The sequence below is a fragment of the Bos javanicus genome, chromosome 5 (genome assembly GCF_032452875.1).
Source record: "Bos javanicus breed banteng chromosome 5, ARS-OSU_banteng_1.0, whole genome shotgun sequence".
In the NCBI taxonomy this organism is placed as follows: domain Eukaryota; kingdom Metazoa; phylum Chordata; class Mammalia; order Artiodactyla; family Bovidae; genus Bos; species Bos javanicus.
The window spans coordinates 113,893,328-113,908,727 of NC_083872.1; the positions used below are offsets into that span (position 1 = coordinate 113,893,328).

The 15,400-nt window shown below is 53.5% G+C and overlaps 2 protein-coding genes across 6 annotated transcripts in view; one reads left to right on the forward strand and one right to left on the reverse strand.

The window, feature by feature from the left end:
- Positions 1–6,328, forward strand: part of SERHL2 (serine hydrolase like 2) — a 21,114-nt gene extending 14,786 nt beyond the window's left edge. For 3 of the 5 annotated variants that reach the window (XM_061418747.1, XM_061418742.1, XM_061418744.1), the window contains 2 exons: positions 3,312–3,394; positions 3,764–4,694. In XM_061418747.1, the coding sequence (XP_061274731.1) occupies positions 3,312–3,394; positions 3,764–4,100 (420 nt within the window). In that variant the 3' untranslated portion in view covers positions 4,101–4,694. Of the gene's footprint in view, positions 1–3,311; positions 3,395–3,763; positions 4,695–4,960; positions 5,058–5,892 lie in introns of those variants that run through there. The other 2 variants (XM_061418745.1, XM_061418746.1) reach the window with 1 other exon arrangement.
- On the reverse strand, positions 5,254–13,276 carry RRP7A (ribosomal RNA processing 7 homolog A). The gene is made up of 7 exons (XM_061418750.1): positions 13,167–13,276; positions 11,145–11,287; positions 9,107–9,232; positions 8,298–8,415; positions 7,946–8,043; positions 7,480–7,678; positions 5,254–6,794 (listed from the first exon to the last, which is right to left on the reverse strand). Exons 1-7 carry the CDS (start codon positions 13,237–13,239, stop codon positions 6,709–6,711), a joined length of 843 nt encoding a protein of 280 aa, XP_061274734.1. The 5' UTR covers positions 13,240–13,276; the 3' UTR covers positions 5,254–6,708.
- Between the last annotated feature and the right edge of the window lie 2,124 nt (positions 13,277–15,400).

Sequence of the window (15,400 nt, forward strand, 5' to 3'; positions counted from 1 at the left end):
CTGGGTTCGATACCTGGTGAGGGAACCAGATCCCACATGCTGCAACTAAGACCCAGTGCAGTCAAATAAATAAATACGAATAAATATTTTTTTAAAAAACAGAATATTAATGAAAAAGGGGACTTCCCTTGTGGTCCAGTGGCTAAGACTCTGCGCCCCCAATGCAGAGGGCCCAGGTTCGATCCCTGGTCAGGGAACTAGAGCCCATGTGCCACAATTAAGACACGACAGAGCCAAATAAGTAAATAAATACACAGGTTTGCTGAGGGACTCATGTCTGGAATATGTAAGGAACTTCTCCAAATCGATAAGATTAGAGGCTGACAACCTCATTTTTAAAAACTGGCGAAAGATCTGAACAGGCCCTTTCTGAAAGAGGCCATCCAGATGGCCGGTGAGCACATGAACAGTGCTGGACGCCATCAGTTATTAGGGCAACGCAAATCAAAGCCCCAGCGAGAGACCTCCACACCCGCTCCAGAGCAGCTAAAACCGAAGTTGTGACAGTAAATACCAAGTCTCGGTGGGGATGTGGAGAATCCAGAACTGTCCCACACTGCGGGAGGAAGTGTAAGTTGATGCAGCCATTTTGGAAAACTGGCAGTAACTACCGAAGGAAAATATATGCAAATTCTCTGCCCAGCAATCTCAATCCTAGATATACAGCCGGCAGCACTGCGTGTGTGTGCTCCAGAAGACACGGCAGCTTGATTCATAATAGCCCCAAAGTGGAGATCACCCAAATGTCTATCAACAACAGAATGCATAAACTGCCACACATTCATACAGGAATGTGAAAAACACACATACAGACCAAAAGAAGCCCGAACTCAAAAAGAACACTATGACTCCTCCTATATGAAGTCTGAACAGCGGCAAAATTGATCTAGGGAGCTAGAGGTCAGAGCAGGTGGTGTCCTTGGAGAAGACCCCCAGAGGGAGCCGGCTGGTTGCTGAGCAGTTCCAACCTCCATCTGGGTCATGGTTACATCCTTACGTGACACATGTATCCGTGTGTCAGAGGCCATGATGAGGTAACACTCAGATCTGTGCACTTCATTATAAGTTATACTTGAATTTATTGTTGTTGTTGAGTTGCTAAGTCGTCTGACTCTTTTGCAGCCCCATGGACTATAGCCCATCAGGCTCCTCTGTCCATGGGATTTTTCAGGCAAGAATACTGGAGTGGGCTGCAATTTCTTTCTCCGGGTGATCTTCCCATCCCAGGGATCAAACCCATTGAATCTCCTGCATTGGCAGGTGGGTTCTTTACTGCAGAGCCACCTGGGAAACCCACACTTGACTTACAGAAGAAAAGTAGAGATCAGGGAATGAAAGCAGACTGGGAAAAGATGGTCAGAGAGGGATGGAGAGGAAAAGGAAAAAAGACGGAGGAGATAAGATGCGGCCAGCAGCTGTCCTCAAAGGCTTTTTGGAGCCTTCATATGGTTGCCTTTGAGGAAAGCGCTCCACAAACCCAGATCTGTGTTCTGTTTTCACATCTGGAGATGTGCATGGAGGTGATATCCGTCAACCTCTGCCTCAGAGACCTGCCTGTAATTCTGTTGAGGGCCTGCCTGGGCCATCAAGCCACAGGGTCCCAGTCCTGGTGGGAGAAGCAAAATTAAAGCAAGGCTGAGAGACTGAGCACCAAAGAATTGATGCTTTTGAGTTGTGGTGTTGGAGAAGACTCTTGAGAGTCCCTTGGACTGCAAGGAGATCCAACCAGTCCATCCTAAAGGAGATCAGTCCTGAATATTCATTGGAAGGACTGATGCTGAAGCTGAAGCTCCAATATTTTGGCCACCTGATGCAAAGAACTGACTCACTGGAAAAGACCCTGATGCTGGAAAAGATTGAAGGCAGGAGGAGAAGGGGATGTCAGAGGATGAGATGGTTGGATGGCATCACTGACTCAATGCACATGAGTTTGAGTAAACTCTGGGAGTTGGTGATGGACAGAGAAGTCTGGCGTGCTGCAGTCCATGGGGTCATAAAGTGTCAGACATGACTGAGTGACTGAACCGACTGAAATAAGACACTAGGGGTGGGGGGCAGTCCATGCTGAGCTGAGTCTGGCGCCATCTCCTGTCTCACCGGTTGTTGTTTAGTCGCTAAGTCGTGTCCAACTCTTTTGTGACCCCATGGACTATATATAGCCCGCTGGGCTCCTCCGTCCATGGGATTTTCCAGGCATGGATACTGGAGTGGGTTGCCATTTCCTTCCCCAGGGGATCTTTCCAACCCAGGGATGGAACCCACCTCTCCTGCCTTGGCAGATGGATTCTTCACCGTTGAGCCACCTGGGAAGCCGGTCAGCTGCTGACTGAGACACAGTTGCTTTGCCTTTCGGATCCTCTGGGGAGGGGATAACATGTGGCACGTCTGGATCCTCAGTAAATCTTCACCCAGCAGGCCTTGTGGTTGACAGGGGGACCTCTGTTTCTCTGAGGAGAAGGAGATAGCTGGGAGGGGTCAGAGCAGAACAAAGATGAGTTTTCTTGGCTGTGTGTGCGTGCAGCTTCCTCTAGATGCTGTAGGGGAACTGGACATTAACAGTCAGTCCATGTGGGGGCGCTCTTGAATTAACCCACTCGGCACACACTCACTGAACCCCGTGCCTGTCACACGTGTGCCGAGAGCTGTGGACACAGGAAATCCTGAGTGCCCTCCCTCAGAGGGCTCTCGGCCCAGAGCAGCGCAGTCCAATAGAAGTATGATGTGAGCTCATGTTAAAGTCTCACCGTCTTGTGGCCATACAAAAAGAGTGAAAAGAAACAGGTGAAGTCAACTTTCATAATACCTTCTAACTCAGTGTATCCAAGGTGTTGTCACTTCATCATGGAATCAACATAAAAAAATAGTCGAGATATTTGACATTATTTTTTCACACTAAGTCTTTAAAATCCAGTGAGACAGCATGTCTCAGGCTGGACAAGCCCCATGCCAAGCCCTCAGCAGCCACATATGGTTCCCGTGTCACGCCTCCGTCCTAAAACCTTGGCCCGAAGCACCCGGGCCACTTCTCTGCATGTAGTTGCATGGCCTCACCTGGCAGAGGGGGGCCTGGACATGTCGTCTGCCTGGGCAGCCATGAGCCCAGGAGGAGGGAGAACGATTACGGGGACTAAAGTCTCCAGTCTGAGGGAGGCGAAGCCTCTCTTGAGGTGGTGATGTGGCTAGGCAGTGGGCTTGGTCCTGGTTGGGTGCCTGAGGTGGGTGTCTACTGCTCCCAAGAGAGCTGGGTTTCCACTCACAGCAGCGCCTGGGGCCTCGTGGCGAGAATTCACTGGGGTTTTCTGTCTCTGCAGGCAGAGCACTGCCTCGATTTCGTCAGCAGTGAGCTGTTTATGCACTACATCAAAAATCTGCAGGCCCGCATCCTGCTCGTCAAGTAAGTTGGAACCAAGCTCCCCAGACAGACCCGAGTTTCAGGAATGCCCAGGTCTCCTGGTATGAGACCACTCTGCCATCTTTCCTGGGCAGTGCCCCGCCCCGCCCCCACCCCCGCCCCGTAGCTGGTGCGTGGAAGGCAGGCGAGGGGAGGGGCACGGGGGAGGGCACTGGGGGTGGGCAGGGACAGCACCACACCTTTCCACAGGTATCTGTGTCTGGGGGGCGGGGCACACTCAGGTGTGGCAGAGGGACCAGCAGTCAGTACCGCCTGGCCCCATCCTCCCAAACCCTCCAGCCACACCGGGCCCCGCACACCCCCAGGCCGGCCCTGTGCCTCCATCTGCTGTCCCCTCTCCGCCATCCTCAGTCAGAGGCCATCCGCCACCTTCGGGACCCACAGCCCGTTGAACATCCTTCGCGGGGGCTCAGGTGCCACCCCTGCTCCACTGCATTCAGCCTGGACCTGGGACCTGGCAGGAACTGTGACTTCCGGGGACTCGTCTGCCGAGCACAGGGGTTCAGAAGGCAGGGACTCATGGGGGGCAAATCCCAACCCCAGGGAGGGACGCTGCGCACCCTCTGGGACATCTAGACTTTATGCTGAGGGCCTGGAGGAGCTACAAACTAGAACCCTGCCAGGCTGCTGTGCGACTGTAGAACAGTGCAGCCACTTTGGGAAGGTCTGGCAGTTTTTCAAGCCTTGAAATCACCATGTGACCCAGCATCTGCCCACACCACAGCCAGTGCTGGTGGCTCACAGCGGTGTCCTTCAGAACAGAATGAACCGAGCGTGGGAGGCAACTCCGATGTCCCTCAGCTCACCGCCAAGCAAATAGGCTCCAACCACATGATGGACTGATGCCGCAACGAGATGGAATGACGCACTGACACTACAACAGGCAGGAACCTTGAAAACATTAGACTTGCTGAAAGAAGCCAGTCAGGAGAGCCTGCGTACTGTGTGATTCCATTCACTTGCAAGTCCACATCCATCATGTGCTCAGTCGCGTCCAACTCTGTGACCCCGTGGACTGTAGCCCTCCAGGCTCCTCTGTCCATGGGATCTCCCAGGCAAGAATACTGGAGTGGGCTGCCATTTCCTCCTCCAGGGGATCTTCCCCACCCAGGAACTGGACCTCCTGCATTGCAGGACCCCCTGTGGCTCAGTTGAGGTGATAAATAGGATCTAAAATCGACTGTAGGGATGGTTGCTCACCTCTGAATGTACCAAAATCCATGGAACTGTACATTTTAAATGGGTGGAATTAATAAAGCTGTTAAAAAAAAGAGAAAGCATGCACTCAGAAGCCCGTTCAGATCCTGGCTCCACCATTCAGTGGCTAACCCTGGGAAGATCCTGAGATTAACCTTGTGCAGGTCCCGCTGAGCTGCGAGGGCCAGTGGGGACTAAATGACTCAGCCCTGAACTAAACCTGGGCTCGAAGGGCCCGGCGGCGGTGGGAAGGTTAGAGGAATGCTTGGGCTTGGGCCAATCTCAGAGCCCAGGGCAGAGACAGAGCATGCAGGGAGCAGTCCCAGATGAACCTTCCTTCTCATCTTCCAGAGCAACCGAAGGATATTATGCCTTGAGAAGAGAGGACGATGCCGACAAGGAGACCGTAATGTTCGTGGTCAGCTCACTTAAGTCTGTCCTGAAAGAGGTGGGTGCCCAGGGCTCAGGGCAGCTGGGGTCGGCAGGGGCTGCCAGGCTGCCCTGGGCTCCACCTGTCCATCTCTTTTCTTGCACTGGGACCCCTGCTCTGGCCCCAGGTCTAACAGGTAACCCCAGGAGCAACCAGGCCTCATGTTGCTACTATGGTCCCTGGAATCACATATAAATCAGCACAGAAAGCAGGCTTTTCATTGGCAGAATCCCCTGGTTTTATTGTCCTCCTGTATTCCTGGGCCATGCCCAACTGAGTGGTTCTACAATTTCCTAGGGTCTCAAATGGGAACAGATGACCAGTCCCACCAGTGGGTGCCAGACTCCAAGCTGGAGGGCTGGGACGTGTGCTATGACTTTGATGTTTGCCTGGGCTCCTGGGAGCACCTGGCGTTTCAGGAGCATCATCCAGTAGACAGCTGACCCTAGGGCCTGAGCAGATGGCCGGGCGTCATCACAAAGGCGAAGCCCCTGTGTGGCTAGCCGGGCAATGTTCAATGTCTTTCTTCCTGCCCTGTGGGCCTTTCTTCTGGGCCAGTTGGAAAGGCTGCTTGTTCCTTCTTCAAGTGAATATTATCTGATGACCAGACCCAGGAGCAGCCCCTGGACTGTGGCCCCCTCCCTAGCCGAGCTCTACAACCTCAGCTCAGAATGGCCTAGAACCCAAGGGCTTGGCACTTCCCTCCCAGGAAGGCACTTCCCACTGGCTCCGAGCCAGGCCTGACTGTCCCCTCCCCTGACTGACTAGGGCCTGCAGAGCTGTGGACACGCGGAACTGCTGGGAGGCGGCCTTCCACTGGGTCACCTCATCCCATGTCCCCTTCCCTCCCCAGAGGTTCCAGTACTTTGAAGTCCCAGGCAATCACTACATCCACATGAACCAACCCCAGCAGGTGGCTCGTGTCATCAGCTCCTTTTTACAGAACAAGGAGGGGACCCCAGCCTCCCTGTAGCCCTGGGCCTGGAGCTACAGCCGCCTGCTTCAGCACCGGGCTCCCAGCTTCCGAGCCCAGGCCAGCGTGCTGGGGACAGGGCCCCTGGTCCCGAAGACCAGCACGGCCAGAAGCGAGTGCTATGGCAGAGCTGGGGGTGGGGCCGCGGAGGGGTCTAAGATTCTGACTTTAACATCTGTGACTTCCGGGGGGAGGGATGGTGTCTGTTTTGTGACTGCGCAGAGGGCATGTGTGAGGCCTGAGATAGGCCCAGCTGGCTTTTGTAGTGCTTTCTTGCCACCCAGCTGCATGAAAAATAAAACGTTCTTGTATTCTGCTTGTGAGGCCGTCTCACTGCCCACAGGGGCTTCTCCATCAGGAGGAAGGGGCAAACACAGGGGACAGTCAGCCCTGAGAGGAGAGTCCGGAGCCAGGCAGGGACAGGACCCAGGACAGGGAAGGAGCCAGCTCTGGGCCAGGGGCTTCCAGAGGCCAAGTCCTCGCTCCGGGCCCTAGGACAGCTGAAGCACACGGGAACCGACGGGTGACTCTGTCCTTCACCCACCCCGTGGGCTCAGGTCTCTGGGGTTTCACACAGCGGCCCCTCGGCCTGGGCACAGCCGTTGAGACAGGTGTTCCAGGACCCCGGGTCCTCACTGGCCACACTGCCTCCTGGTCACCACCCTGCTCCTCGGGGCCCATGGGGACGGGAGAGGCTCAGTAGGGTCGGAACTTGCGCTGGGCCCGCATCAGCTCAATTCTCTGCTTGTCCTCCTCGAACTTCTTGCGCAGCTGCGCAATATCTGGGGCGAGAGATCAGGATGGGAAACAGGACCGGGGTGAGACGGCAAGCCGGGCGGGAGCTATGCCCCGCAGCCCACACTGGAGAGGACAGCAGCTCCTCCCCTCAGCCCCCACTCCCCTGGTGGGCGCTCAGCACAGCCTCCCCCATTGCCTCTGTGCTGGGCAACAGTGCAGATGCTGCCAGGAAATGGAACTGGGCCGCAACCCAGTCAGAGGATGCAGGCTGAAGTGGAGAAGATGGCATGCCTGAGGTTTCAGACAGAAACTTTACCAGGTCAATGGGGCTTCCCTGGTGGCCCAAGGATTAAGAATCTGCCCTGCAATGCTGGGGACTCAGATCCCACACGTAGCAGGGCCACTAAGCCCTCATGCCACAACTACCTGAGCCCAGGCACCTCAACTAGAGAGAGACCCACCCATCACGGTTAAGAGCCTGCTCACTGCATTTAAGACCCAACAAAACCAAATAAAAAAAAAACACAACCTCTGTTATCCCCTCCACCTCCAACACACACCCCGAGGTGAAGGAAGAAGGCTTTGGGGGTGCTGGGAGACCCCTAGGACCCCTCTCCCAGCCTAACAGACCAGGAAGCTCCGCGCAGCCGGGGCTGGCAGAGCGGCCACAAGACCACGGCCCAGGCACGCAGGCAGTGGGGTGAAGGACAGGGCCCTGGGGCGCCTTACGCTCCATCTTGGTCTCGAGGTGCTGCCAGGCGTAGAAGTTGAGCAGCTCCTTGCGGGCGCGCTTCCGCCTCTCCCGCTCCAGCACCCGCAGGCTGGCCGCCTCCGTCCTCGGGAGCACCGGCCGGCGGCCCCGGCGGGTCACCTTCACCCAGCCCTCCTCGTCGGGGACGCCTTCCTCCTCCTTGGCCTTGGCCTCCTCCTGCAGGGAACAGGGCCCGTGACGGGCGGGCGCGTGGGACCCACCCTGTGGCCCCAGGAGCCCCTCGCCACCTCCTCTCCGCTCTCCTGGCACCACGCTGCCACCTCGGCTGCTCCCTCCGCGCCCAGCACCGCGTGCCCTCACGCTGCTCCCCTCCAGCCCTGACCGCCCGGCCCGCCAGAGACCATTTCCCACGAGAGGACCGTTTCCGGCTGGATGTTACCAGCAGGGAGGCCCAGCCAGCCGCCGCCCGTGCAGAAGCCCCACCTCCGCTATCTTCCGGTCGTATGTCTCCATGAAGGCGTCCACCTCGACCCTCAGGGCCTCGGGGTCCGGCACCGAGTCCGTGTAATCTCGGATCCACTCTGAGGGAGAAGGGGGCGAGGGAGACGGGGATTCCTAGGCCCGCCCCTTAGGGCCCCCCCAGGACCTGGCAGCGGGCCGGGATCTCCCCGCCCAGGCCGCCGGGATGCTGATGCGTGGGCCCGGGTTCGCGCCTGAGGATGAGTCCGGGGGCGGCGAGCGGGGGCCCTCACCCCTGCCCACCCTGAGGGCCAGGTGACACGGGCAGACGCGGCCCCCAAAGCTGCCCTCCCGGCCCGGGGCCCACGGTACTGACTGAGGACGCCGCTCCTCACAGGGTGACTCTCAGTGGAGACCAGCAGGGGGCCCTTCAGGGCCAAGGCGGCTGACACGCTGCCTGGCTTCTGGAACAGCACGTAGGCCACCTGGAAACCCTGGAGGAGGTGAGAGGTCAGCAGCCGGAGCCTTCCCCAGGGGGACTCACCCCAGGGCCCCCCACCCGCCCTCAGCCTGACTGTCGCGGAACCAGGAGGAGAAGGGCTGTTCTAACCCAGGCGTGGGGTGCCCACACTCCTAGCTACGCAACTTCTGCTAAGAGTGACCTGATCCCACGTCTTCACCGGGGAGCAGTGGACCCTGGGGGCCCCTGTTTCACTTGTGGGAGGGACTCAGGGGAGGGCGTGCTCTCCCGGGGCCAGGAGTGGATGGACACATGGGGCGGGGGGGCGCCCGCAAAGTCCCCTCAACAGGAGGAGGTGTGGGCACCGGACGCAGAGAACGGAGACCAGGGCCACCGAGCCTAAGGAAGAATCGACTTCCGCGGGGGGAAGCCAGCGGCGGGGGTACTCGGGGAGGCCCCTCGGGCGGGGAGCAGAGATGTCTCTGAGCTTCCCCACTCCCAGGATGATGGAAAGAGCCGGACAGGGAGGCTCTAGGACGTGGCAAATCCGGGTGGAGGCCGCTCAGCTGACAGGACTCCTAGACCACACAGGTCAGGACGGGCCTGACCACAGGGAACACCTTAATTGCTGCGGCCACCCCCGATGCACGTTCCCCTCACACACCGGGGACACCGCTCGGCCCCGCCCACACCCTCACTGGTGCGGCCCGGTCCTGCAGGCTTACAGGAACTGGTTTGGGGTGAAAGAACTTCGACGGGGGCTCCTTTGGGCTCTCAGCAAGCTCCGGCTTCTCCTGTAACTCCACTGACTGGACGGGCCCGCACGGGGAGAGGAGGCGCAACAGGCACTCCTGCCAGGGCGGAGAGAAGCGCAGGGTGAGCCGCCGGCCACACCAGAGGCCCGGAGTCCAGCCTGCAGGGCGCGCACAGAGAGCCTGGGCACGCCACCCAGCTCCTCAACACCGAGGTCACAACCCCAGCCCCCCACGGCCCAAGGGGGCCACCTTTTTTGACTTTGTGTTCAAAGCTGTGGGTAAAAAGGGACTCCAGAAGGAGGATACAGAGGGGAGACGGAATTCAAGTATAATTTTTTGGCTTTATGACCTGACCCTGCTGGAAGCATGTGCCCAGGGTATGCTCTGTCTGTTCCGGAAAGGGACTGCTCCCTTTGAAAGGCCATCTGGCTGAAAGATCTCTCTTCCCCTGTCAATGTCTCTGAAGGATCTCCAAAGGAGAAGTGGGTTCTCAACTTTTCTTTTTCCCACTATTACAAGAATGCATATGTGCTAAGTCACTTCAGTTGTGTCTGACTCTTTGCGACCCCATGTTCTGTAGCCCTCCAGGCTCCTCTGTCCATGGGATTCTCCAGGCAAGAATACTGGAGTGGGTTGCCATGCCCTCCTCCAGGGGATCTTCCTGACTGAGGGATTGAACCCAAGTCTCTCAGAATAGGTGGGGAAATTTTACTACCTGAATCAGCCATTTAGAAAGAATTAAATCTCCCCTATTGGAATCAGGTTGGTGGTTATCCTTGGCAGGGGGAAGGGGTGCAGCGGGATTTCTGGGGTGTGGGTGATGCTCTGTTTTCAGTCTGGGCACTGATGACACAGATTTGCTCAATCTGTGAAGTGTAGTGAGTGCTAGGCTTCTCTATTCATACACTAGTCTTCAGGACACATTAAAAACGACATCCTCCCCTCTCACTGTTTTTCTCCTTAACTGCAGAGGAATCTTTTAAAAATTAATATTTCTTTTCTAAAAAAAAAAAATCATCAAAAATCCAGCCATTCCTTTAGTTTCTCTTCTGTAAATTAAAGAAATACTAAATTTAGTAACTTTTATGAAGAAAAAAAATAACAGACATATCTGCATAGTAGTGCGTGTGTGCTAAGTCACTTTAGTCATGTTCAACTTTTTGCAACCCTATGGACTGTTGCCCACCAGGCTCCTCTGTCCATGGAATTCTCCAGGCTAGGATACTAGAATGGGTTGCCATGCCCTCTTCTAGGGGATCTTCCTGGAGGGACTGAACCTCTGTCTCCTGCATTGGCAGATGGGTTTTTTAACACTAGCGCCACCTGGGAAAACTCTGAATAGTAGACTCAGAGGTAATTTTATCTTCTCCTACTTTCTTATTTTTTTTTACTATGGATGCGTATCAATTAAAAAAAAAAAGAATGTTTATGTTGTCAGACTTCACACAAGTAGTTAGCACAACCTTCACAATACTCAAGAAAAAATGTGAGAACAAGTGTCTGTCCTGGAGGAGGGCATGACAACCCACTCCAGTGTTCTTGCCTGGAGAATTCCATGGACAGAGGAGCCTGGCAGGCTACTGTCCATGGGGCTGCAAAGAGCAGGACACGACTGAACGACTAACACTTTCAGTCTCAAGTGTCTCTGTCTTCGGGTGGAATTATGCTTGGCAGACATAGTTATGCAGCAACTGCTTTAGGCAACAGAACACTTCGGCTGTACTATAATACTATCTGCAATGGACACATATCAATTTTATAATCAGCGGAAAAAACACGTAAGTCAAACAATTCTGGGTAACATATAAAAAGTTATGGGCTCCCTAAAGAATTATATTTAAAAAAGGACACCTTTAAAAAGCCAACTTCCTGTCACAAGAGATGCAGACTTCCAGACACCAGGGCTTCAGTTAGCTGCTTCCCTCTCATCACTGAGGACTGGGGGGAGGTGAGGGGCCCGCAGGAGCCCCTGCCCCAGGCTCAGGTTCCCTCCCAGACACCCGTTTACCTCTGTGCAGTACGGGGGCACGTTGAGGACAAAAAGGGTCCGCTTCGGAGGCCAGGGAGACTTGGTACCTTCTCGAACTTTGTGCTCTCTCACATAGAGGTAATGAGAGGATTGCTGCTTTTCAGAGAATTTGATCGGAATGGCTGGAAGGAACATGGGGACGGGGAGGGACGACACACGAGTCAGGTTCAGGCTGTCCCTTTTTAGTCCTGTGTGCCTGTCAGTCCGCCCATCCACCCATCCATCCTTCACTGAACCCTTCTCCTAGGCAAGGCCTGTGCAAGATGCTTGGGCAGGCTACGCGGCTGGACGAACACCATCTGCCCAGGAGGGGCTCCAGTCGGTAGTAGAGAGAAGGTAAATGAGATGCGAAAGGAGAGAGGTTCAAATTCTGCTGCTCTGGGGGTAAACCCCAAATCCTTACCACGGTTCCCCGTGTAGCCTCTCTTCACCCCATCTTCCCCTCTCCACACCACATGCCTCCTCTCTGTTCCTCCAATCAGCCAGGGCTTCACCCATGCTGCTCTGAAACATCAGCCCTCATCCTTCCACCCATTCTTCAGGTCCTCACTTCCTCGGGAGAGCCTTGCATGCCAGGTTAGAGCTACCTGCTTTGTGCCTTAACATCTCTCTCGGTCTCTAAGCCCCCTGCTGTGTGATGATCTGGATAATCGCTGGCATTCCCATAAACTTTAATCCTGTCACAAGAGATGCAAACTTCCAGACACCACCTCTCCGGGCACAGAGAGCACGGAGAGGATCCAGCTGCAAGCCCTGCACTCAGGAAGCTCACGTGGTAAAGTGGGAGGACAGAACAAGTCAGCATGTAACAAGCTGGTATCAAATAGGAAGGAAGCACACAGAGTGAAGCAGAGCAGGCTGATGGGTGGCAGAGGCCTTTTGGGACCACCTCTTTGAGGAACTAACATTAAAGCCTCCACCAGGGGCTTCCCCGGAGGTAAAGAATACACCTGCCAATACAGGAGACACAGGTTGGATCCCGGATCCGGGAAGATCCCACATGCCACAGAGCAACTAAGCCTGTGAACCACAGCTACTGAGTCTGTGCTCTAGAGCCCGGGAGCAGCAACTGCTGAAGCCTGCATGCCTACCTAGATAGAGCCAGTGCTCCACAAAAGAAACCATTGCAATGAGAAGCACACTGCAACCAGAGAGCAGCCCCACTCCTGGCAACTAGAGAAAAGCCCGAGCACCAACCAAGACCCAGCACAGCCAAAAATAAATAAAATTCCAAACAGGAAGGAAACACACAGAGTGAAGTAGTGCAGGGTAATGGGTGACAGAGGCCTTCAGACAGGCATCTATCAGGACGACCTCTTTGAGGAAGTAACATTAAAGCTTCGACCAGAATGACACGAAGCCCTGTAACACAGCAGAGCTGTCTGAGGAACTCAGAGGAAAAAGACACAGTAAGTACAAAAACTCTGTGGGTGTAAAGAGCCTGTTGTCTCGGAGAAACAGACAGAGCTATAGATTAGCTAGAGCCAGGACAGAAGTGATGTGATGTCTGGATTTTGTTTTACGTGCTAACTTTAATCACTGAAGAGAGTTCGTCGGGGATGGGCGTGTGAGGCAAGATCTGAGTTATTCTGGCAGCTGAGTGAAAAACAGAAGGCAGGGGAACCAGGGAGGAGAACACATAATAACAGGCGAGGTGAGCGCTGAGCGGGCTGGACCAGAAATTGCAAAGAGGGGCTGATAAGTGGATGCGTGTATCTCAGGGGAGAGAATACAGACAGACACAAGTTCGCCCTGGAAAAGTGTAGACGGAGGTGCATTCACTCAAAGAAAGCGCTGGCCAAACTAGGTCCGTCCCGAGCCAAGTAAAGCCAGACGAGAACAGGCGCCGCGTGGGCTAAGGGGGCCTGGGGCTTCAGAACCTTCTGGGGCTCACGTCCAAGCGTGTGACGGCTCCTTGGGGTCCTGAGCCACTGCCGAGCCCCCGGGCTCTTCGTGGAGAAGTATGGCCGCTCCCCGGTCTCGCGCCCCGCATTCCCTCACCTGAGTAGCCGGGCAGGGTTGGAACCCCCGAATCAGATTCCCGCACCGCACGCTTCCTTCTGCGCGCCACCATCTTGCCGACCGGAAGCTGCGGGGGATGCTGGGAGTTGTAGTTAGTCGCTGGTGGCCCTTTCCGTGATGACGGCACCTCCTGGGGCCCCGCCCTCTCGGTTCCAGGCCCGCCTCTTGCGACCCCTACTCCCCGCCTGCCCCCTCCCTCGGTCCTCCCAGGGCCCAACCTTCAGTTCAGTCCAGTTCAGTCGCTCAGTCGTGTCCGACAGTTTGCGACCCCATGGACTGCAGCACGCCAGGCCTCCCTGTCCATCGCCAATTCTTGGAATAAGGAATTACCTTAAAATAAATAATTATATTATGTACATGTAAAACAATACATGAATATGTAAACATTATTTTATATGTAAATATTTATTATGTAAATACATATATTAAAAAGTTACCACAGTATACTACTGTTGATATTTTATCAGTGTTGATATTTCTAAGTGCAGAAACATTCCTTCTCTAGATATCTCTCAGTCCTTTCCCATTTATAAAATAATTGTTTTAAATACTTCCTTTACATTCACTGAGAACATCGTTATTATTTTTGCTAATCACTAGGCCACCAGAGAACTCCCAACAGCCATTATTTCTTCGACTTTTACTTTTCTCCTTCTGGGACTCATGTCACAGATTTTAGACTTTTTGTTACAGTACCATAGGCCCCCAAAGTCCTTCACTATTTTTAAGTCTATTTTTCCTTATTGTTCAGATTGGGTAGTTTCTATTGTTTCACCTTCAAGTTCACGGATTCTTCTCCATTGCTTTTTTGGGGGGGCGGGAGGGGGAGAATGGTACTTGTACTTTTCAACTTTATTTGGCTCCACTGTGTGGCTTGTAGGATCTTAGTTCCCTAACCAGAAATCAAGCCCACAGCTCCGGCAGTGAGTGCAAAGTCCTAACCACTGGACCTCCAGGGAATTTGGTGTATTTTTCAACTTGAAAAGGTTTTTCTCTACCTTTGAAACCAACTTAAAATGGTTTTCCATTTCTTTATTCTTCAATTGTTTGAAGTTCAAATATTCCATGAATTGTTTCATGTTAATTGCTCATTGACACATTTTTAATGGTTGCTTTTAAATCCTTATCAGTAACTAACATCTCTGTCATCATGGAGTTAACATCCATTGCCTTTTCTCCTTCAGGGTGAAATTTTCCTGATCTTTAGTATGACTGACTATTGACTGAAACATGGGCATTATTAAAGCTCTGTATCTTATTTAAATGTTACAGCACACCTCCTCTAATGGGCATGGAAAAAAACTGCTTCATTACTACCAGGTTATGGGTGGCAGTGAGCGCCATCATCCTAGACCCTCTGCTAATACCCTGGTTGGGAGGAGCTGTGGGGGGTGCCCATTTCTCCTCCTGTGGCCTTCACTGACATCAACTTAAAAGTCCCAGCTCCCTGTTTGGCCTTCTCTGACTCCATCCCTGCAGATTTGGGGGTGCCCCCAGTACAGCCTAGTGAAGGAGGATGCATATCTAGGACTCAACTTGGCATTTACTAGTGAAGGTGAGGCTGCAGTTTTTCCTGTGGTGTTTCACTAGTTTTTTCAGTCTTGTTAAGCTATCCCTTTTCAGGTCCTCACTTGGGTTTTTGTTTGGTTGTTGGTCTGCTTATTCACACCCAGCTTGGCATATATGAAGCAAAAAGGAAACCCAGGGAACTCAATGCCAGTCATTCATTGGGTCCCCAGCCAGTCTCTTTTCTTTCCACCTTCCAGTCTTATGTTTTATGTAAAATATACAAGGTTGTATTTAGTGGAAAGGATAGGAATAAAATACTTGCATTCCATCCTCCCATAAACGAATGTAAAATGGTGCAGCCACTGTGGAAATCAAAATGGTTGAGTCTTCAAAAAATTAAAAATAGAACTGCCACATGACCCAGCAATTCCTCTTCTGGGTATATACCCAAAGAGCTGAAAACAGAGTCGTTGAAGACATTTTGTACATTCACGTTCATAGAATTATTCACACTCGCTAAAACATGGAAACCCAAGTGTCCAACAGATGGATAAGCAAAATACGGTATAGACACACAGCAGAGTATTATTTAGCCTTAAAAAGAAATGACACATGCTACAACATGGATGAACCTTGAGGACATTATGCTAAGTGAAAGTCAATTCAGTTCAGTTGCTCAGTCGTGTCCGACTCTTTGCAACCCC

Bases quoted from the DNA above. Each gene is read 5' to 3' on its own strand.
- RRP7A (XM_061418750.1), bottom strand. From the start codon at position 13,239: ATGGTGGCGCGCAGAAGGAAGCGTGCGGTGCGGGAATCTGATTCGGGG. The intron at 11,288-13,166 runs GTGAGGGAATGC...TGTTCCTTCCAG, and splicing joins AACCCTGCCCGGCTACTCAG to CCATTCCGATCAAATTCTCT. The intron at 6,795-7,479 runs GTAAGGCGCCCC...CTCTCGCCCCAG, and splicing joins CCTCGAGACCAAGATGGAGC to ATATTGCGCAGCTGCGCAAG.